The 23,949-nt window shown below is 43.7% G+C and overlaps 1 protein-coding gene across 2 annotated transcripts in view; it reads right to left on the bottom strand.

The window, feature by feature from the left end:
- The window catches only part of IGF2BP3 (insulin like growth factor 2 mRNA binding protein 3), a 197,069-nt gene extending 173,702 nt beyond the window's left edge, over positions 1-23,367 (bottom strand). Inside the window, exons 1-2 of one of the 2 annotated variants that reach the window (XM_058296880.2) lie at positions 23,107-23,367; positions 21,574-21,634 (exon numbers count right to left, since the gene is read on the bottom strand). In XM_058296880.2, the coding sequence (XP_058152863.1) occupies positions 21,574-21,634; positions 23,107-23,281 (236 nt within the window). In that variant the 5' untranslated portion in view covers positions 23,282-23,367. Of the gene's footprint in view, positions 1-18,825; positions 18,918-21,573; positions 21,635-23,106 lie in introns of those variants that run through there. The other variant, XM_058296881.2, reaches the window with a different exon arrangement.
- Between the last annotated feature and the right edge of the window lie 582 nt (positions 23,368-23,949).

Below are 23,949 nucleotides of genomic sequence, written 5' to 3'. Positions count from 1 at the left end.
ATCTTTATATAAGCCATAAAGAATGAATTCATTTCTGAAACTCAAAAAATGCAGAAATAGGTAAAGTAATACACCAAAAAATGGAAATTCAAAATTTCAACCCCACTTAACTCTCCAGAGGAAAAGAAGCTTCTCCACCATTTTTGCAAAACCAGCTAACTTTTACAAGATAGACATTTGGACATCAATGAAGAGGGCTCAATAACCTCTTAAATAGTTTTAACATCAGTTTCTTTTAATTAAGTTCTGCAATCATCATCTGCCCAGCTAGGGTGGTCAGCTAAGGAGCACCTTCCTTTTTAAGCTAATTCTTTTTTTAAGATTTATTTTCTTTCTTTCTCCCCCTTTTCCCCCCATTGTCTGCTCTCTGTGTCCATTCGCTGTGTGTTCGGCACCTGCTTTGCATTGTCAGACAGCAACAGGAAACCACATCTTTTTTTTGTTGCGTCATCTTGCTGCATCAGCTCTGTGTGTGTGCAGTGCCACTCCTGGGCAGTCTGCGCTTTTTTCACGTGGGGCGGCTCTCCTTGCAGGGTGCACTCCTTGCACGTGGGGCACCCCTACATGGGGGTGCCCCTGCGTGGCATGGAACTGCTTGTACACAGCAGCACTCCATGGCCCAGCTCACCATGCAGGTCAGGAGGCCCTGGGGATCAAACCTTGGACCTCCCATATGGTAGGCGGACGCTCTATTAATTGAGCAACATCCACTTCGCTTTAAGCTAATTCTTAATGAAATTTCAAGAAATGTGATTTAGTAAGGTTCCCACTACAAAAGAAATATGGTTTGTCAGAGTTACGATACAAAATTCAAGATACTAAGTATGGGAGGATACAAGCACTAGGTACTTGAGCTATAAGTTATAAGGGCTAAATTTGTATAGTATTTAACAATTTTTATGTGCAAGGGGCACAAATGAAATAGCAGAGATTTGTCAGAGTCAGTGCAACACCCATAGTACAGAAAGAACAAGGCTGTTGCTAGACTTATATAGTCCTTTATGCTTAAAAAGACCGTTCTTAACCAAATTATCTCATTGCATGCGCCAATAAAAGAAGCTATTTCTTGTCTAATTATGACTAACCATGTCAGTATAAAGTTAAAAATTTTTGCAGAGCGTTCTCAAATTTAAATGTGCATGCCTTTGACATAGCAACTCCCAGTCCAAGAATTTTACTTATAAAAATACACAACCCATGGGAAACGGATTTAGCCCAGTGGTTAGGGCGTCCGTCTACCATATGGGAGGTCCGCGGTTCAAGCCCCGGGCCTCCTTGACCCGTGTGGAGCTGGCCCATGCGCAGTATAATGCGAGCAAGGAGTGCCCTGCCATGCAGGGGTGTCCCCCGCGTAGAGGAGCCCCACGCGCAAGGAGTGCGCCCCGTGAGGAGAAGCCGCCCAGCGCGAAAGAAAGTGTAGCCTGCCCAGGGATGGCACCGGGGTGGGGGTGGGGAGTTAAATAAATAAATAAATCTTTTAAAAAAAAAAATACACAACCCAGCCGCGTGCTTGGCCCAGTGGTTAGGGCATCCATCTACCACATAGGAGGTCCATGGTTCAACCCCATGCCTCCATGACCCATGTGGAGCTGGCCCATGCGCAGTGCTGATGCGCACAAGGAGTGTTGTGCCATGCAGGGGTGTTTCCCGTGTAGGGGAGCCCCACACACAAGGAGTGCACCCCATAAGAAGAGCCACCCAGCATGAAAGAAAGCGCAGCCTGCCCAGGAATGGTGCCGCACACACAGAGAGCTGACACAACAAGATGATGCAACAAAAAGAAACACAGATTCCCGTGCCACTGATGACAACAGAAGCAGATAAAGAAACAAAACGCAGCAAATAGACACAGAGAACAGACAACTGCGGGGGGTGGGGGGGAATAAATAAATCTTTAAAAAAAAAAAAAATACCCAACCAGGAGTCTGATGGCAAACATAGAAGGATGCTTAACTGAAATTACTATGAAAAGAAGAATGGTTAGATCAGGGGTTCTTAACCAGGGGTTGTGAGCTTGAATTTAAATTTAAAAAAAAAAAAAAAATTCTTTTGGGGCTATGTTGGTGCAAGTGTGATATAGTTATTAAATAAAACACAGTATAGTATATTATACTATACACTATACTAGCAAAGGGGTCCATGGAACAAAAAGGTTAAGAACCCCTGGGTTAGGCGGCGGACTTGGCCCAGTGGTTAGGGCATCCTTCTACCACATGGGAGGTGCGCAGTTCAAACCTCGGGCCTCCTTGACCCGTGCGCAGCTGGCCCATGCGCAGTGCTGATGCGCGCAAGGAGTGCCCTGCCGCGCAGGGGTGTCCCCTGCGTAGGGGAACCCCATGTGCAAGGAGCGCACCCCGTGAGGAGAGCCACCCAGTGCGAAACAAAGTGCAGCCTGCCCATGAATGGTGCCACCCACATGGAGAGCTGACACAAGATGACTGGGACAAAAAGAAACACAGATTCCTGTGCAGCTGACGACAATAGAAGCGGACATAGAAGATGTAGCAAATAGACACAGAAAACAGACAACCGGTGGTGGGGGGGAGATAAATAAATAATTTTTAAAAAAAAGAACCCCTGGGTTAGATTATTGCATACCCTTACTGAACAATGAAGCTGTCGTTATTTAAAAAAAAAAAAAACAAAATAACAGAAGGATTTGTACCTATACTTAAGATTCTTCAGGGAAAACGGACTTGGCCCAGTGGTTAGGGCGTCCGTCTACCACATGGGAGGTCCGCGGTTCAAACCCCGGGCCTCCTTGACAGGTGTGGAGCTGGCCCATGCGCAGTGCTGATGCGCCCAAGGAGTGCCGTGCCACGCAGGGGTGTCCCCCGCGTAGGGGAGCCCCACGCGCAAGGAGTGCACCCGTAAGGAGAGCTGCCCAGCGGGAAAGAAAGTGCAGCCTGCCCAGGAATGGCGCCGCCCACACTTCCCGTGCCGCTGACGACAACAGAAGCGGACAAAGAAACAAGACGCAGCAAATAGACACCAAGAACAGACAACCGGGGGGGGGGGGGGGGGGGGGGGGGGGATTAAATAAATAAATAAATCTTTTAAAAAAAAAGATTCTTCACAGTGCAGTATTTAGTAAAAGCACAATCTATAAACTGTATGATTTGATTATTCAAAAATGTTTGTGGATACATGCATAGATGAATTTCTGGAAAATAATATACCAAGCTGCCAGAAGTAACCTCTGAGAAGTAACATAAGGGATAGAGAAGATTGGAAAACACATTTTCACATTTAACTTCATGTGTTTTTAAATTAATTTGATAGTATATATATGTAAAAATGCACCAAGCCTGTCACTAATGACATACTCCTTTGTATCTAGGTTATACTTCAATCAAAAAAGGGAATACATGCTCATTGTAAATAAAAATAAAAAGATAACACACAGATTTCTACTTATGAGTCCACATCCCAAAAAGATTTTTCCATATTTCTATTATGACCACTAAATCTAACCTACATCCAGCCTTTGCATCTGAATCTCAAGAGGAAAAATACAATAGCCAACACTGAAGAGACCACTGGGTATTACTATTTTGATGCTTTAGACACATTATCCCACACGATCCCATGAAACATTATTTCCATTTTAACCCTCCCTCTAACTCAATTTCCTCATTTTTTTTTAATTAGAGAAGTTGTGAACTTATAAAACAATCATGCATAATGTACAGAATTCCCATACAGCATCCCTCCACCAACACCTTACATTACTCTGGAACATTTTTACAGATTACTAAGAACATGATCAGACTATTACCACTAACTATGATCTACAGCATACATTTGGGATTTTTTTCCAAATGCCCCCATTATTAACATCATGTATTAGTATGACATACTTGTTATAGTTCATGAGAGAACACTCATATTTGTACTGTTAACTCTAGTCCACCTTCCATCACCTGGTTCACTGTGTTAAACAATCGCATACCTTGTACAATCCATCCAAAGTATACACTCAGTGGCGCTCACTTTCATCACAGAATTGTGCAATCAGCGCCTCAGAATTTCCTCATTCTTAGTCAATACTTGGCACTTAGTAAACAGAGCAGGAATTCAAACCCAGATCTAAGACCTTATATCTCACGTTCTTCAGGATATACCCTTCGGTTCAACAAGTGCACACACGGTAAATTATCAGGGCTCCTAATCAAGAGGTTTCAGCACAATTTTTCCCTCCTATTCTCTCCTGATCCAAATATACCAAATTTAGAAGACTTCCTTCTGCAAGCCAGGGTCTTAGGAAGCTTGGCAAGAAGCTGGGACAAACCCGCCCTGCGGACTCTGCTCCAGACTCCACCACCCCTTTTGCCATCTAAGAACATCTGAGTCATAATCACTTCCAGAGACAAAAACTATGACATCTTCCTCTCCATGCCCATGACCTACTCTCATACTTCCTCTTGGGCCCCCTCCAGTTTCCCAGCATCTTTTATCTTATGATGAAACTGCTAAAAAATGCCCTGAAACAAATAATAAAGTTCCATTTTCTGTCTGAAAACAGGATTTTTTTTATTCTGCAGTAAGCCATGGATTCCAGACTATCTGTGCCTTTTTCCTTAAGGAAGAAAACAAGCCCTTCAAAGAAGTCAAACAAGATTTCTGTACTCCAGAGAAGGCAAGAGACGGGGCATCTCTGCTCCAACTTGCCACTGCAAATATGATCAGGCTGCTGTCTAAGCTACTTTGAGGATTTGGACGACTTAAATGGGAGGAACGAAGGCAGGGCAGAGTCGCAGGACCTGAAATTGGGTCCCGCTAATCACCTGCAGGGCCTTGGGCAAGTCACTTCTTCTCCCAGAGCTTTAGGGGGAATCCTTTGGTAAAGCAACTAATACCACTAAAGAAATCTATTGTGCTACCTCATTTTTACTGTTTTCACTCTATTAAAATAGGCGTTAGTCTCCTCAACAAATGGTGCTGGGAACTAAATATCCATATGTAATAGGATATTACATATCTGTATAAAAAAAAAAGACCTCAAAATGGATCAAAGGCCTAAATATAAGAACAAGAACTATGAAACTCCTAGAAGAAAATGTAGGGAAGCATCTTTAGGACCTTCTGTTCGGCAATGGTTCCTTAGACTTTATACCCAAAGCACAAGCAACAAAAGAAAAACCAGATATACGGGACCTCCATCAAAATTCAAAAATTTTGTGCCCCAAAGTATTTTATCATGAAAGTGACAACCCACACAATGATAGAAAATTTTAAGAAACCATATGTATTAGCCAAAGGAATGCTGATGCAAAGTACAAGAAATCTGTTGGCCTTTATAAAGGGTATTTATTTGGGGTAAAAGCTTACAGCTATAAGGCCTTAAAGAGTCCAATTCAAAGTACCATAAGAGGTACTTTCTCACCAAAATCAGTGGCCATGTGTTGAGCCATAATTGCTAGCATCTCTGCCTGGTCCCTCCCTCCTTCTTCCTCTTAAGCAGGACTTCTTAACCTTTTTCTTTGTTCCAAGGACCACTCTGCCAGTCAGGTGAAAATGACAGACCCCTTTCTCAGAATGTAGCGGCCAACAGTTTTATGTCACTCAACTTCAGAGATCAGAGAAAATAAGGATATGTTGATATTTTTCAATTCTAGCTCATGGACCCCCTGAAATCTTTCCACAGACCAGTTAAGAACCCCTACTCTTAAGGCTCTGTGGGCCCAGCTTCTTCTGATCTCACCTGTAGGCTGGCATAGGGCTCATTTCTTTCCGGGCCTTCTCAGCTGCTCAGGATTCTGTCTTCTTCAGCTGCAAACTATCAGACGAACGGCTCTTATCTCCCCAGGGCTGCAGGATCAAAGTTCTCTCCTCTGGCATCAATGGAGCTTTCTCTCTTCCTGTGTATGGTCTTGTATGTTTTCTAGAGTGAGTGACCATTTTTATCTGCCCACCAAGAGGACCTGGACTTATCCTGAGTTATACCCTGCTGACATGGTCCAATCAAAACCCTAATCTTAACGTAATTTAATCAAATGCATCTCAGCTGAATCTAATACAAAGGGTATCATGCCCAGAGGAACAGATGAGTTTACAAACATAACCCTTATCTTTTCTGGGCTTCATAAATAATCTCAAATTGCTACGCCATATATCTGATCAAGGTTTAATATCCAGAATATTAAAAAAAAATTCAACTTAACAAAAAAAAATTCAACTTAAAAAAAATTTTTTAATGGGCAAAAGACATGAATAGACAACTCCCAAAGAGGATACACAAATGGCCAGAGAGCACATGAAAAGAGGCTCAACATAATTAGCCATCAGAGAAATACAAATCAAAACTCCAATGAGATATCATTGCACACTCACTAGAATGGCTACTTTAAAAAAAGAACATTACAATAGTTGGAGAGGATGCAGAGAAATAGCTATCATTGATAGCTGGTGGCAATGTAAAATGGTGCGACTGCTGTGGACAACAGTTGGCCAGTTACAAAGTATAGAATTACCATATGACCCAGCAGTTATATCCAAAAAAATTGAGATCAGAGACTCAAAAAGATACTTGTACACCAATGTTCATAGTGGCATTATTCACAATTAACAAAAGGTGGAGGCAACCCAAACATTCACCAATGTAAAAATGGATAAACAAAATGTGATATATACATCCAATGGAATAATATTCAGCTTTAAAAAAGGAATGAAGTTCTGTTACAACATGGATGAACCTTGAAGAAAACATATTGAGTGAAATGAGCCAGACAAAAAAGGATAAACATTGTATGATCTCACTTACAGGCAAATTAGTCAGTAACTAGAATATAGGTTACCAGGGATAAGGGTGGGGAATAGTGCGTTAATGCTCAATTGGTACAGAGTTTCTGTTTGTGGTGAAGGCAAAGTTTTGGCAATGCATGGTAATAACAACAGCACAACACTGTGAATCTATTTAACCCCACTTAATTGTACACTTGAAAGTGGTTAAAATGATAAATTTTACGTTGTAAATATGTTACCACACTAGAACTGTATAACACTAAAGGTAAGCCCTAAAGTAAATTATGGTCTATAGTCAACAGTATAATAATAATAATTCTTCATCAATTTTAAGAAAGGTACCACGCTAACACAAAATGTTAATAGGGAAAACTATATGGAGGGGGGTAATGGGAACTCTGCAGGTTTTACATGATTTTTCTATAAATCTACAAGTCTTTTAATAATTTTTTTTTAATAGTAGGTGTTAACTACAGTCCACAGTTTGTATAGTTCTATGGGTTTTGGCAAATGTGTATCTACAATTACACTATCAAACAGAACAGTTTTACTGCCCTAAAAATGCCTCAATACTGGTTCATCAATTTTAACAAATGTACCACACTAAAGCAAGATGTTAATAAAAGGAGAAACAAAAAGCCATAAAAGGAGAAACAAACAAAAACCCATAAAAGGAGAAACAGAGATAGGAGCAGGGAACCTGAGAGGGAGAAGAAGTATATGGAACTCCTTACTTTCTGGCGTAATTTTTCTGTACCTAAAATACCTTTAAGTAGTAAAGTTTATTTAAAAAAAAAAAAGCAGGTGTTTAACACATTCTGAAACTAGTACACTATCAAAGGACTTAAGTAGACAAAGAAAAGTCATGAATAGAGATATTCAGACAAAGTCATCCATTTCAATATCAAGCGACCTAACATATCACCTACTTTTGGTGACTATTGTGGCCAAAGACATGATTCATAATTTGAGAAGGAAGATACTTTACCAAGGATCAGAATTTTAAATGTGCAAAAAATGAAGGAAATTAGGTACTTCCAAAAGATATCATTATATTTCTTATAGAGTTCTATGAATAAAACGGAAGTGATGTTTAATTTTTGCCAGCATCCTAACTAAAGTGAAATCCATAAATCAGGGATTCTTAACCAGAGGTCCATGGAAAGACTTCAGGGGATCCGTGAGCTCAAATTGAAATAAATCAACTTATTAGTCTTTATTTTCTCCAACCTCTAATTGAAATCTAGCATTTCCTTCACTTATGAATGCAATAAATTACAGTAATATTCATTTCATATCACTTTACAGTTGTTGCATATCTCAAAAAATTGCTTACACTCATTGAAATTACAGTAGTTATTAGACCAATGCTAGATCACATGTGATCACAGTCCTGCTGTGTACAAACTATTGTGCAATGTAGCTGGCCAACTATCTGGCAATACAATATAGGTAACAAACAGAAGGAGATCTCCCAAGCCGTATCTTTGATCTTTTGAAGTACACGGGTGCCATTTTGTAATGATAAATCACAAGGCTGGCACACTTACAGACATTGAAAATTTTACTCTGCAGTTAAAATCAATGTAATTATAATGAAAAATCTTGAAAATACAAAGCAAAAAATACAGCCTCATGAAATAAAGCATGCCTAAAATAGGTAACATATTCAACATGAGCTACGTGATTATTAGCAATTTCAACCAAGCCATTTGTGCTGAAAATCTGTTAACCATGTCAGTCATGTTTTTAGGTAACCTATCATATCAAAGAAACACAGCTATGATGTTTTAATAACCAAGACATGAAAAATAACAGGTCAAAATTGTCTTATGTGATAAACACAAAAGGCACTTGCACGTTTTATCCAGACAACATGGCTGCCTTTGTTGCACAGAAAAAATGCCTGTTCTTTTCCCATCAGCTCAAGAAATCTGTTACCTAATCTGTGCAGACAACTCAACACCTAGAAGTCGTCAGCTACCAAATGGTGAAGTCAAGCATTCTCACTTTGGCTGCCCAGTGACTGTGTTACATTCAAGTATTTCACTGTCTACAATTGTTGGTTAACAAATAATTCAAAGTAGGTAAGTTGTTTTCATTGATTGCTAAAATTTTACAAAACTGGTCAGTTTAAATGAGAATTCATAACTTTTCATAAGTAGGTTACTTTTTAAATTTATTTTTTTAATTTATTTCTCCCCACCCCCTCACTGTTTGCACTTACAGTGTCTGCTCATCTCCCTTGTTTCTTTGGGAGGCACCAGGAACCAAACCTGGGATCTCTGATGTGTGAGGGAGGTGCCTAATCATTTGAGCCACCTTCATTCCTAGTTTTGTTGTCTCTCCTTATATTTTTCTTCTTTTTGTCTCTTGTTGCATCACATTGCCACGTCAGCTCATTGTCTTGTTTGTCTTCTTTAGGATGCACCAGGAACCTCCACTCTCTGCTTTGTTGTGTCTCTCATTATGTTTTCTTGTGTCTCTTGTTGCATCATCCAGTTGCATCAGCTTGCTGACCTGCCCATCGTGCCAGCTCACTGTCTTCTCCAGGAGGCATAGGGAACTGAACCAGGGACCTCCCACGTGGGGGTGGAAGCCCAATCTCTTAACCCACATCTGCTTCCCAGATAGGTTACTTTTAACACAAACAGACACGCTGGCTACAACTGTGTATCAGGCACGCCCACCGTCAGTTTGTCAATCCATGCAATCAACGTTTATGTCTCTCAGTTGCTGATATTGTGCCTGTGATCCTAGTGATGTCTGCAAATGTCCACATGCATTTTTCTTTTGCCACTAGGTTTCTAGGAAAGTTCTAAAATCCGACTTCATGCACAATTCCAGGAAAGACATTGAATTCCAGAAAGGACATGAATCCTGATCTACTGCTATAATTGGCTTTTGTGAGAGTTAAAAATTACATATTTATATGCATATTTATCAATTTACTTAAAAACCTTACAAAATACTGTTAAATTGTCATTTAAATTATATATTTTGTCTTTTTTTTAAAAAGATTTTATTTATTTCTCTCCCCTTCCACCCCCCTTGTCTGCTCTGTGTCCATTCACTGTGTGTACTTCTGCGTCCATTTGTATTATCTGGCAGCACTGGGAAACTGCATCTCTCTTTTTTTTTTTTTTTTCTGTGTCTTTTTGCTGCGTCTTGTTTCTTTGTCCGCTTCTGTTGTCATCAGCGGCACGGGAAGTGTGGGTGGCGCCATTCCTCGGCAGGCTGCTCCCTCCTTCGCGCTGGGCGGCTCTCCTTATGGGTGCACTCCTTGCGCGTGGGGCTCCCCTACGCGGGGGACACCCCTGTGTAGCACAGCACTCCCTGCGCGCATCAGCACTGCGCTTGGGCTAGCTCCACATGGGTCAAGGAGGCCCGGGGCTTGAACCACGGACCTCCCATATGGTAGACGGACGCCCTAACCACTGGGCCAAAGTCCGTTTCCCTGCATCTCTTTTTTGTTGTGTCATCTTGCTGCGTCAGCTCTCCATGTGTGCGGCCCCACTCCTGGGCAGGCTGTGCTTTTTTCACACGGGGCGGCTCTCCTTGCAGAGCACGCTCCTTGTGCGTGGGGCTCCCCTACGCGGGGATGCCCCTGCATGGCACGGCACTCCTTGTGCGCAACAGCACTGTGCATGAGGCAGCTCACCACACGGGTCAGAAGGCCCTGGGTATAGAACCCTGGACCCTCCATATGGTAGGCGGACGCTCTTTCAGTTAAGCCACGTCCACTTTCCTGTATTTTATTTCATAGACCCAACTTAAATTGAAATGTCAAAGGAAAGGAAGTATGATGAAAGGTGATATTATTTGGTTTTACTTGTATTACTGAAAGTGATGAACCTCAAAAACTACAGGGTTTTTGTGCCAAAAATGACCATTTAAACAGATGTTGAACCATGTTAGGTTATCAGGTATTGAAATTATGGTAAAGTTATAAGACATAATTTTGAATAATCCTAAAATTTAAAAACATGCCGATGTTGACTGTCATGAAACTATCTGCCGCTATACTCTGAGAAGAATTCCATGGACTTCCCCTGACCGGCAAAGGGATCCGTGGAACAAAAAAGGTTAAGAAACCCTGCCATAAATGGTTTAGCCAATAGTTTCAACCTCTGGTCATCAAATCAGTAAGTATTTAGACCAAACACAAAGAAGCACTGGAGTTAGTCTACATTGTTTTGGAACTAAGGCAGCTTCAGAAAATTTCCCAAATATTAACTATGTTAATGAAATGTAAAATGGGCTATCTGTAAGAAAGTGAGCTGAGTCAACAGAAGTGTTAAAGCACATGCATAAGTCAAATATAGGATGTCTTAGGTATTTCTTGTCCATTGGGCAAGAAAGTCTACTAAACTTAAGAGACTCTTGCAGTTATAGTATGTTATAAACAGAAGGTGCTCACAGGCATTTCTGGAAAATAAGAAAATGAACCAAGATCCTAATAAACTCTGAAGAAAAGGTACATTGTAAGTTGCTCCTGTATTCATAACTCACCATCTATTTACAGCAGAACCAGAAGGCTGATATTTAACACCACCTCCACTCACTTACTCATCTATCTAAATCACAAACTCTCAGCAATATTCTACGCAGTTGATTACACCTTCCTTCTCCACAGGCTTGCTTTCTTCTCATTTCCCTGTTTGCTTACTTCTGCTTCACTGGCCTCCCTTAGTCCCCTTCACTGGTTCCTCCTTCCAGGCTCAGTCCCTTGGCAATTTTATCAAATCCATGGTTTCAAATGTAAGTCAACGAAGGGCAGTGGACTTGGCCCAGTGGTTAGGGCGTCCGCCTACCACATGGGAGGTCCACGGTTGAAACCCCGGGCCTCCTTGACCCGTGCGGAGCTGGCCCATGCACAGTACTGATGGGTGCAAGGAGTGCCCTGCCACGCAGGGGTGTCCCCCACGTAGGGGAGCCCCATGTACAAGGAGTGTGCCCCGTAAGGAAAGCCGCACAGGCCGAAAGAAATGGCAGCCTGCCCAAGAATGGTGCTGCACACACAGAGAGCTGACAAAAGATGACGCAACAAGAAGAAACACAGATTTCCGGTGCAGCAGTCACAGAGGAACACACAGAGAGCAGACAATTTGGGGGGTTGGGGGGGAAGTGAAGAGAAATAAAAAATCTAATAAAATAAAATTAGCCTTGGATCCAAATAGGAAGCCCCTAATTTTTACTCACACTCCCTACCATTTTCCCTGAGTTCCAGGCAGATACATCCACTGGCCCACTCAACTTTTTCATTTAACTTTCTATTAAGTATTAGAAGCATAACATGCCAAAAGCAAAGCTCCCAATTTCCATCTAAGTACCTGCTCCTTCCCCAAAACTCTTCCCCCATCCTAGTAAATGAAACCACCTTTCACCCAATTGCTCTGGCCAAAAAAAAACCTGCTGTCATCCTCGAATCTTATAACTTTCATCTAATCCACAGACAAATCCTTTTGGCTCTTCCTTCAAAATTTGTAGAGAATAACAACTTTTCATTACTTCTTATGCAGAAGTTACTTTCAAACCCCTATATTCTGAAAATCCTGCTGACAAGGTTAGCCCTGCATCTGGAAACTAAGATTTTAGAAGGGTTCCCACCATTAAGGACAAGAGTGGTTCTCTGTGCCTAAGCCTGTACCAAACACTATGGTTTATGTTTAATACCTGCTTTCACCATGGAAGTCCAGAATTTTGGGACATGCTGGGCAGGGTGCCTATGTGATCAACTTCCATTAAAAACCATGGGCAAGAGGCAGTGTGGCCCAGTGGTTAGGGCGTCCGTCTACCACATGGGAGGTCCACGGTTCAAACCCCAGGCCTCCCTGACTCGTGTGGAGCTGGCCCATGCGCAGTGCTGATGCACACAAGGAGTGCCATGCCATGCAGGGGTGTCCCCCGTGTAGGGGAGCCCCATGCGCAAGGAGTGCACCCCGTAAGGAGAGCCACCCAACGCGAAAGAAAGTGCAGCCTGCCCAGGAATGGTGCTGCACACACGGAGAGCTGACACAACAAGATGATGCAACAAAAAGAAACCCAGATTCCAGTGCCGCTGACAACAGAAGTGGACAAAGAAGATGCAGCAAATAGAGAGAAGAGACAATCGGGGTGGGGGGTGGGGGGGGGGGAGGGGAGAGAAATAAATAAATTGATTTTTTTTTTTTGAAGTGGGCAAAAAAGAAATAAAACAAAAACAAAACAAATACCTGGGCACTGAGGTTATAATGAGCTCCCCGACTGGCAACATTTCACACAGGTTGTGACAACTTGTTGTTGGCCAAATTAGTCGTGTCCTATGTGATTCCACTGGGAGCAGACCCTTTGAAGCTCATGCCTGGTTTCCCCCAGACTTCATCCCATGTGCCCTTTCTCTTGCAGATTATGCTCGACATCCTTTTACTATAGTAAACCACAGCTATATGAGCTTAAAGAATTATCAAATTTAGGGGTAATCCTGGGGACCCCTAACACACTTCCAAAGCTAATATCATCATCTCTTGCCTGGATATTATCATGGGGTCTGACTCCCCATTTCTAGAGCTAAATGCAATTTTCAATTGTTTTATGTTCCAAGAATCTCAAATCCATTACTCCTCTCCCCAATGTCTGGAAATAATCTACAAAGATGGTTATCATCCATTCCTCCCTCTTTATACATTCAAGTCATTCTACTACCAAGAAATGGAGTCTGCATCCACACACCCTCTTGAATCTAAGGTGGTCTTGTGACTTGCCTTGGACAGAAGTTAACAACGTACCAATTCTAAGCCTAACCTTTAAAGGGCTTAGCAGCTTCTGCTTCCACTTGGGGCAGCCAGTCACCGTGCTAAAAAGAAGCTTGGGCTACTATTCAGTGATGAGATAGCATGTGAAGAAAGGCCACTTGTCCCCAACAAAGCTACTAGAGCTAATAAAACGAATTCAGCAAAGGGGCAAGGTACAGGAGCAATATACAAAAATTACTAGTATACAATAGTAATGAACAATCTGAAGATAAAATTAAGGGGAAAATTCCACTTACAATGGCAACTAAAATGATCAAATAACTAGGAATAAATTTAACCAAGGATGTAAAGGACACACATACCTGGAAAATTACAAAACATTGCTAAAAGAAATCAAAGATGACCTAAATAAGTGAAGGAGGAACATACCATATATAAAAATTACTAAGAGTGGATGAAAGACATAAATATAAGAAGCAAAGCTATATAGGCAATGATTTCTTAAACCTGACATTAAAAGCACAAGCAACAAAAGAAAAAAATGGGACCTGCTCAAAATATAAAACTTTTGGGTAAGTACTCTATTGTGAAAGTAAAAAGACAACCTACAGAATGGGATATAGTATTTGGAAAACACATATCTAATAAGGGTATAATATCCAGAATATATAAAGAAATCCTACAACTCAATACAAAAAGACCAACAACCCAATTAAAAAATAGGCAAAAGACTTGACTAGATATTTCACACACAAAAAAGGATACACAAATGGCTAAAAATCACATGAAAAGATGTTCAACATCATTATCTTTTAGGGAAATGTGAATCAAAACCACAATGAAATACCAATCCACAACACTAGAATGGCTAGTATTAAAAAAAGGAAATAAGTGTTGAAGAGGATATGCAGAAATGGGAACACTTATACTTTGTTTATGGGAATGGAAAATGGTTCAGCCACTGTGGAAGACAGTTTGGTGGTCTCTCAGAAAATTAAATACAGAATTACCATATGACTGGGCAGTCCCACATCTAGGTATATTATCAAAAGAAATGAAAGCATAGCAGCATTATTCACAATTACCAAAAGATGGAAGCAACTTAAGTGTCCCTCAGCAGATGAAAGGATAAAACAAAAAGTGGTATATCCATGTAATGTTTTATTATTCTGCCATTAAAAGGAATGTAGAGAAAAAGAAAACAAACAAAAAAGGAATGAAGGGGAAGCAGACGTGGCTCAAGCAACTGAGCTCCCAACTACCACGAGAGGTCCCAGATTCGGTTACTGGTGCCTCCTGGAAAAGATGAGCAAGACAGTGAACTGGCATGACAGGCTGGCACAGGGAGCTGACATGACAAGCTGACACAACAAAGAGACACAAAGAGGACACACAATGATAGAGACATAGCAAAGCAGGGAGCAGAGGTGGCTTAAGCAATTGAGCTCCTCTCTCCTACATGGAAGGTCCTGGGTTCAGTTCCCATGCCTCCTAGGGAGAAGATGAACAGACGCAGAGAGACAGCAAATGGACACAGAGAGCAGAGAATGAGTACAAACAATAGGAGGGAGGATGGGAATAAATAAAAATAAATCTTTAGAAAAAAAAGGATTGAAGTTCTGATACATGCAACATGGGTGAACCTTGAAGCCAGACACAAAAGGACAAATATTGTATGCTCTCACTGATATTTTATAATTAGAATAAGCAAATTCATGGTCAAAACTAGAATACATGGGAGCAGATGTAGTTCAGTAGTTAAGAGCCTGCTTCTCATGTAAGAGTTCCTAGGTTCAAACCTGGTACCTCCGAAAAACAAGCAAACAAAAAACTAGAATATGGTTATTAGAGGCCAGGATGAGGGTAGGGAATGTGGAGTTACTACTTGATACAGAATTTCTCTTTGAGATGATGGAAGCACAGCATTATGAATAATTACCACCACCACTGAATTATATAGTTGAATGTGGTTAAAAGGGGAAATTTTAGGTTATATGTAAATAATTAGAAAAAAAATTTTTTTTTAACTATAGGACAATATACATTCAACAGTGAATCCCAGGAAAGCGGATTTGGCTCAACTGATAAGAGCGTCCGCCTACCAGGATTCAAACCCAGGGCCTTCTGACCTATGTGGAGCTGGCCCGTGTGCAGTGCTGATGCACATAAGGAGTGCCCTGCCACGCAGGGGTGTCCCCCGCATAGGCAAGCCCCACGCACAAGGAGTGCGCCTCATGAGGAGAGCCACCCCACGTGACAAAAGCGCAGCCTACCCAGGAGTGGTGCTGCACACATGGAGAGCAGTCACAGCAAGATGACGCAACAAAAAGAGACACAGGTTCCAAGTGCCGCTGACAAGAATACAAGAGGACACCGAAGAACACACAGCGAATGGACACAGGGAGCAGACAACTGGGTGGGATGGGGGAAGGGGAGAGAAATATCTTTTTAAAAAAAAAACAAAACAGTGAATTCTAACATAAACTATTGACTGTATTTATTGATACAATTATATTAATAGCCTTTCATCAATTGTTACAAAAGTACCACACTAATGCAAAGTGTTAATAATGGAGATGGGAGGACATGGGAACTCCGTATTTTCTGAATGATTCGTCTATTCTATAAACCTACAAATGCTCTAACAAAATTTAATTAATATAACAAAAAATAAATTTTAAAAAAGGCCATGTAGGGGAAGAGGATGTGGCTCGATCAGATGGGCTCCCACCTACCATGAGGGAGGCCCTGGGTTCACGTCCCGGGGTCTCATTGTGAAGGCAGGCTCGCCCGCATGCCGTGGAGAGCAGACTCAGCAAGGAGACACAACAATAAGGGAGATAAGCAAAAAACACAGAAGAGCGCACAGCAAACGGACACAGAGAGCAGAGAGCAGAGAGCAAGCAAGCCGCAAGGGTGGGAGGGGGGATAAAAATGAAATTTTTAAAAAGGCCATGTATGAGCATCAAGGTGCCAGTCATGTAAGTAAAATTTTCATGGACCTTTTAGCCCACTTTGTGTATGATTTTAAAAGACACCAGGTGGAACAGAACCAACCACCTACCAGACCCATAGAATCATGAGAAAGCATAAGTTTTTGTTGTTTCAAGTTTGGGGGTGATTTGTTAAGTAGCAACAAATAACTGAAATGCCAAAATTTCAATAGAATCAACTCCCTGAACAATTAAGTGATAATGCCAAGTATTCTTCCAACTTATAATTCCACTAGAGTCCTCAAAGAATAATTCTACAGTACTTTCAAACTGTTTCCTAATCAAGTTAAGTGGTCTCAGGATAGTTCTTCAACACGTGTAGTTTATGAACTATGTGTCCCCTTTTAGGGCAATAAAATTCATGAACTATATTAATAGTTTTAACAGTAATTATTTACCAATATAGAATGCCTGCCAAACACAACTTCAAGCCATGATAAATCACAGCCTCAATTTTAATAGAGAACCAAAAACTAAGCTTGCCACCAGCCTTCAAGCAAAATCCTGGCAGTCCAAGCCAATCTGGAAACGCCATGGGGTGAAGTGGCCAAGTAGCAACATCAATCCTACCCCTTGGTCACTGCTACCACACTGCCACCTCCCGTCTTATGACTCTGGAGGCTTGAATCAGAGGCAACAGTCGATAAAGGAAACCTGGCTAAGAATAGCACAGCTAACCATCTCCTCTTTCCGCCTCTCTCTTCCTCCTAACCCAAACCAACTGCCAAAGTTACTGAATGGATAATTCATGCCTCTCAAAAATTAGTTACTGCTAGAAAAATTACTGCCTGAATGCTGCTAAAGACAATTACAATGAAGTCACTTCACACATATGAACACAGCTACGCAGCTTCACTTTAATACAAAGCTCCAGTCCTATAACGACACATTAACTGCAGTGGTGTGGCTCATAAAAGGATTTCAAAGCATGGCATAGAGCATTTCCCCTTGCTAATGGTCCAAATGAGGTAGCCATGAAAAGACAACTCAACTACCATACGACAAAAAAAGATATTCAAGTCAAGTTCCTTACAGGAAAAAATACCAGATCTCTGTAATTCCAAAAGATATTTTTCAGTCCTAGCTGATAACCCCTTTACTTCAAGCAGAATGGCAAAACTTCAAAATAAAATATGCCCCTTGTAGTTTATTATCATGGGATTTGGTCTGAACAGACAAGGTAAGTGATCACACAATTCCACAGGAAAGCCAGAAACAGAAGCCAAGATTCTCAATTCCCACTGGCTTTTGCTCCAAACACATGTCACATTTCCATAACATCTTCCTCCCGGTTTCTGTGGACAGTAACACAGTAGAAGCTACTTACCAACAATAATTCCATTTCTTAAAAAGCCTAATAAGACCAAAGTAAGAAATCCTTAAGCCTGCCTCACTCTCTCAAACAGTATTAAGGAAATGATAGAAAATTTGGAAAAAGTTCTCCGGCTAAAACCACTTACGCACCTTATACTGAGCGCTCCAAAGATAACCCTGCTTATAATTCCTTTCCAGCCATGAAAGTGCCCTAGCATTCAGAACAGTAAGTCTCTGCGTGTGAGAGAAATCCCCCTCATTCACAAGAGTCACCTGTACCACACTGATAAAAAAGGAGCAATACAGTTAGTTGTAGCTGTGTTTAAATGTTTATCATTAAAAACACCTTTTGTGGTCCTGAAACTTTAAAGGCTGTCCAGCCAGGGGATGCCATTCCACTCTAAACTTAACAGCTATTAAAACACAACACTAATCTTTAAACAGCCACTTAAAGATATGTATTAAAACCCCAGTGATTTTATTAATGCTCTATCCAATTTACATGTTAAAAACAAGATTTTAACATGGAAATAACAGTTTGCTTAATCTGTTTTTAAGAAAACAAAAAACAAGGACATTTGAGCTTAGGTACCACATCTGTTTTAGAGGCTCCTTGCTGGAAAAACATTAATAACTAAAATGCCCTATTATGTTTACCTTTATTCAAACATATTATGGCTACAAATAAACCCAATAAATTCTAACAGCTAAATATGGAAGTAGCTTAATAAAAATGGTTAAGCTATAATAAAAAAATTTGAAAATATGAAAATTTTCATAATTTTAAAAAGTCCTGAAGAATTAAAACCACCATCATCTCAATTCCCCAATGTCAGCAACTTTTCCCCTCTCCCATGCCCAACTGCCCACAACATAACAAAAAAGACATCAGCACTATTTACATAACCACATAGGGGCACATACAAGATCACTGTCCAGTCGCTCTCCCAATCAAACTCAACTAGTCTTTCAAAGCCACAACTTTTCCACTCCCAGCCTTACCCCTAAGGGGTGGGAGGAGGGATTTCTTGAGCCTATACCTTAGAGTGAAGCCAAGTCTTCATGTGTTACATCTTTTATATTTGCAACAGAAAGTGCAACACTATCAAAGATCTCCAATCCAATCTTCTCCATTATAAATGCAGGAAACCTCAAGCTCTGCAGAAAATTGCTATACTCTTTCCCCCAACTGAAGGGTATCTGAATGCAGAAAAGCAACATTCCTTCCACATTCCCTGGAGACTCTGGTAATCAGGAACTAAGCTCAGTCTGAACCAAACTCAACAATGCCCCTGCCTGAAAGGGTCCCGCCCAGCTCTCTAGCAGTAAGAGCCAGACCAGCCAGCCTGTCAACCATCTAATCGCCTCCTGTGTAGTCCCTGCAAGTCCATTCATCCATCTCGGAATGCTGTCATAAGCATTCTCTAGCACCAGGTTCCCAACATGCCTTGCCCAGCAAGTATAAAGGTCATTGCTGTAGGTGTGCCTGCCTCAGATACTCACAGGACGATGGGATGAAATGCAGTGACTAAAGTCCAGCGGGGTCACTTGGCAAGGATTGGTCTGCAGCATTCAAGCTGCTGTCATGGCAACCCTGACCTATGTACCATCTCTTGACCTTCCCATAAGCGCAAGGCATGTGGGTCACCAGTCCTCCTTTTCTCCCTCTCTGAGAGATTCTGCAGACAGTGGAACATTCCAGATAAGTGAAATGCCATCAGGGGTCCCAAGCTCAGTTAAAATAGAATTTTAAGATAGATTTTCAGTAAATTTCCCTGGACAGAGAAAGAAGACTCTTACTACTTTCGTACTTTTGTTTTTAGTCATCTCAATACCAGCAAACTTACTTTGTTCTCATCAATCAGTAAAAAGTTGTTTCTAATGTACTTACCTGTTTACTTCACTAGAAAGATAGTAGGGCCCATCATTTAAAATCCTGAGCATTTTAATGCTAGTGAAACTAAGTTAGAAACTGTCATGTAATTGTTAAACTGAGGAAGCTTCCATTAATACTCTGCTGGTAGTAGTAATAATTTTACCTTACGTGCTTCCATAAGAGAAAAATAACAAGTAACTAAGTATGTTTTAGGCCCAGCAAGAGCCTTAAGACGACAACAGAAAGGTGTTGCCAGAGAATGTTAATTTAATTCCCTGCAAGTGTGGAGAAATTCACACCTCATTGGAAAGAATAAGCAAGAGGGGAAAACAAAGTAATCTATATTTACATGTAGGCCGATAAACTGTATATGAAACAAGACACTTAATGTTTACATTTAGAAGTTCTCCCAAATGTTAAAAGGCCAGTCCAATACAACCATTTTTTATTCAACATTTGCAGAAAATTAAGACATAGTAGCTAAACATGAAACCAATTAGAATTTGCAGAACGTGCTTACATTTTTTTTCTAGGTAACCAATTTACGCACAATGCTTTCAAAAGAAACAACTCTTTAAGGAGATATGACTTCAATTTTTCAATTCCCGTAAGCTGAGATCAATTTAGACACTTTTTAGCGCCCATCCTACTATTTTAGAAGGTTAAAAAAAAAATTACATTCTATTACATGAAATAACTTGACCCCTCCCAAAACTCCCAACCAGAACTAGATCTATCACGTCTCACAAATCCTAATGAAAATTAAGTCCATGAACGAGAAACCCATAAAAATCTGAACCAGCTCTCTACCAAAACATTACTAATGAAAATGCTTTTCATGGAAGAGATTCCAGTCTCTAGAAACACAAAGGTATACAGATAAACATTTTGAGTAGCCATCTCTTGAGGCACCAGGGAAAAGCACAGCAACCCTTCCTGCCTGCCTTCCAGCACACATACCCCTCACCATCAATAACTAACCAGATACTCACTGCAGCCCTGGTTTAAATTAATTTGAAGATTAACTCTGATGAAGAGTGAAGAACGGGAGTGGGGAAGACAGAAAACCCAGAAAAGCACAGGCCGACCCCAGCACCACTGTGCAGCACCTTTCCGGTAGGTTCCAGAGCCTGGCCTGCTCTAGAGAAAGGAGCAATTTCTCCCAATACTCCAGAGGCTACAACACTGTAGATCTCGGAGAAAATAAATCCCCAGCTTTTAAGGAGAACAAAGATTCGATTTTCACGATCTCTTGATGGGTGTCTGTGGGCAAAATGTATCAATCAAAAGGAAAGCAGGAAAACAAAAGAAGTGTCTGCAGAAGCCGGTACAACTTTGGAGTGACCGAAAGGCGCTTCTGGACGGGAGAAGCCGAGGCGTGCACTCACGTGTTGCACCCCCGGCTGACCAGGGAAAGGCAAGCCTCAGACCTGCAGGCGGCCTCCTGGCTCCGAGTCGCCGGCTCGGCGGGAGCAGGAAGGGGCGCCACACCCGCGCGTTTCGGCAGCTGCTTTGCCTATCCTGCACCTAAAGGCAACGGAGTCACCCCTCGATTCCTAAATTCTGCAGGTTCCCAAAAAACTCCCCCTCACGTCCTTCGTTTCCCGCTGAACTATCTTGGCCTACCCTGCCGGATAACATTCAGCTGTAGAGCTTCCTTGAGAGGCTTCTGTACTCAGTCACAATAGTCCAAGTGCAGGGGATGGAGACACCCCTCTGTTCCTGCATTCCTTCCCTGCATTACACACACACACACAGCTGCCATACACTCAGTGCAAGGGGAAAAGACGAGAAACGCGAGCCCCTGAGCAGCCCGATGAGCACAGGAGGAAAAGGAGAAAAAGAAGTTGTTCTCAGCTGTGTGGCAGTCTTTCCTCCCAAGAACGGGTGAGACGAGAATAAACAAACTCACCTTTGCCTTTTTGGGACTGAGTGTTCAACTTCTAGGAGTTTCCCATGCAGTTCCACTTTACCTGCGGACAAACAAGCGGTGGGAGACAGTTGGGGGGCGCGGTGGCTCGCCGGGCGCGGGGGACCCGCACAGCCCAAGCGGCGGCAGGATGGCCTCGGGAGGGCCCCAATGACCACACGCCCTGGACGCGGCTTCAGGCCCGGAGGGAAGGCGGCCACGGCGCGGGGCGAAGGCCCGCCGCCCCACTCGGCTGTGTTCTGTATTTTAAACTTACAGATGGTTGGGGAGGGGGGCTCGACCGGCTGGACCCCCACGCCCAGGCCGCCCCCGCCCACCTCAGCCCCGCAAGATGGACGCGGCCCCTCCTCCCGCCCCTGAAGTCTCCCACAGGACAAAGTCGGGGGCAGGGGGTCGGCTGCACAGGCTCGCATCAGGAGGTGAGGGCACCGGGCTCCACCTGAGGCCGCCGGGGAGCACTCCGCGGTGGGGTCGGGGAGGACAGCGAGCGGCGGGAAAGGGTCGGGGGCCGCAGGACCGGAGAAGAAAGAGCGAACGCTCAGAGTTGCAGCTCAGCCCGGGCTGAGCGCCGCGCTCGCCACCCGCCTGGATTAAGGGGAAAGTGAAAGGCCCCGGGCTCACGGGGGGACCCCAGCGCAGCCTCCCCAGCGGGCGCCCCCCGCCCCACGCCCCGCCACGCAGTCTTCCGCCCTCGCCGCTCCGCCACCCTCGAAGGCCGCAGCCCCGCGCCAGGTCCGGGAGAGCCGCGGATGGCCGCGAAGTCGTGGGGGCTCCCTCCCTGGCGACAACCGGCCGCCCCCGCCCACCTGCCCCTCTCGCACTTCGGACGGAGTGAGGTTGAAAATGGAAACCAGGTCGCACACGCTCTCCCGCAGGGTCGAGAGCAAGCGCGGGGAAGCCGGTGCGAAGCTCAGGCGCCGCGGCCTCCCTCGGCAACCGGGTCCAGGCCCCTCTCCTTTCTCCCACTCCCAGGGTCTGAGGCGAGGGACCCGCTGCGGACGGCGAACCCAGCTCCATAAATCACCCACCAGAAGGAGGAAGGAGAAGCAGGCGTTCACACTCGCCCCCCAAGGCCCGGCAAGCCGGAGCCTAGGAACGCGCCTGGGCCGAGCAGGGCGCAGCGGGAGCCCCGAGGGGGGCCCGGTGCCGGCGGCCGGGCGCCCCCACCCTCGCTCACCAACTCCGCACCCAGTCCCTGCACCCCTCCTAGCCCCGGCCTGGGCTTTCTTGACAGCGCGTTGTCCTTCCCCCGGCAAACCCCAGGCAGAGGGGAGGAGCAGCCGCGGGGGGAGCGGAGTTGGAGTCCAATTTTCAGAAAGCACCCCGGACCCCACGCGTGACGGCGCTCGGGCCTCACACCCCGCGCCGCCCGCTCCCCGCCCTCGCTGGGCCTGCGCCCGGGCAGCCGCCGCGGGCCTGGCTCCGAGCGCCCGAGCTCCGCGGGTCCAGGCCCGCAGCGCAGGGCTGGGGAAGGCGCCCCGGCGGGGCCAGGCCGGGGCCGCGGTCAGGGCCCACCTGAAAGCGTCTCGATGGCCTTGAGGGCCCAGCTCTCGTCCGGGCAGTCCACGAACGCGTAGCCGGTCTTCACCAGGAAGGGTCCCGACGCCGGAATCTTGGCGTCCTTGAAGATACTTTCTAGGTCCGAGGGGACGGCGTTCTCGCTGAGGTTTCCAATATACAGTTTGTTCATGGTAAAGATCGATGGTTTAAAAAATTTAAGAGAAAAACGAAAAATTAAAACCACCCACGGCAATGGATGGATCCGGCTGTTTTTGTTCTTGTCGTTTTCTCGCCTTTAAAATACGCAAAAACTGTAAAAAAAAAAAAAAAAAAAACCAAGGTCAAGAACGAGGAGCGAAAAAAGCAGATCCGAAGGTTCTTGTTTCTTCTTTTCTAAGTATTACCAAAAAAAAAAAAAAAAAGAAAGGAAAAGAAAAAGCCTTGCTACAACCCAAACGTATCGAGTCCTCTAACTCTGAGGAGGAGGCGGGATTAGCGAGAGAAAGGAGGCGGGCGGGGGGGGGGAGGTGGAAACTACTTTTTGTCTCTTCCTCCCCAACCCTTTTGGCTTCGGCCAGCGAACTGTGAAAATATCACACTACGTGAGGGTAAGCGTCGCCTCCCGGTAAAAAACACCCAGAAGGGTGACGGGCAGGAGGGAGGGGAGAGGGGGAGGAGGGAGGAAAGAGCAGGAGGCGGAAAAAATCCGCTCCGAGTGTCCGGCTTTTTGAATGAGCCACGTGTTCAAACTACAAATCAACGTCTCACGTGAGGAATCCCAGCGCCTCAATTAGAGTGGGTTTCGGGGGAAAAAGGAGAGAGGGGGAGGGGAAACGAGATTAGGCGGAGGACCCTGAG

Source organism: Dasypus novemcinctus, chromosome 5 (assembly GCF_030445035.2).
Source record: "Dasypus novemcinctus isolate mDasNov1 chromosome 5, mDasNov1.1.hap2, whole genome shotgun sequence".
Lineage (NCBI taxonomy): Eukaryota > Metazoa > Chordata > Mammalia > Cingulata > Dasypodidae > Dasypus > Dasypus novemcinctus.
The sequence above is the reverse complement of the archived record's forward strand: the minus strand, read 5'-3'. Positions and strand labels throughout refer to the sequence as shown.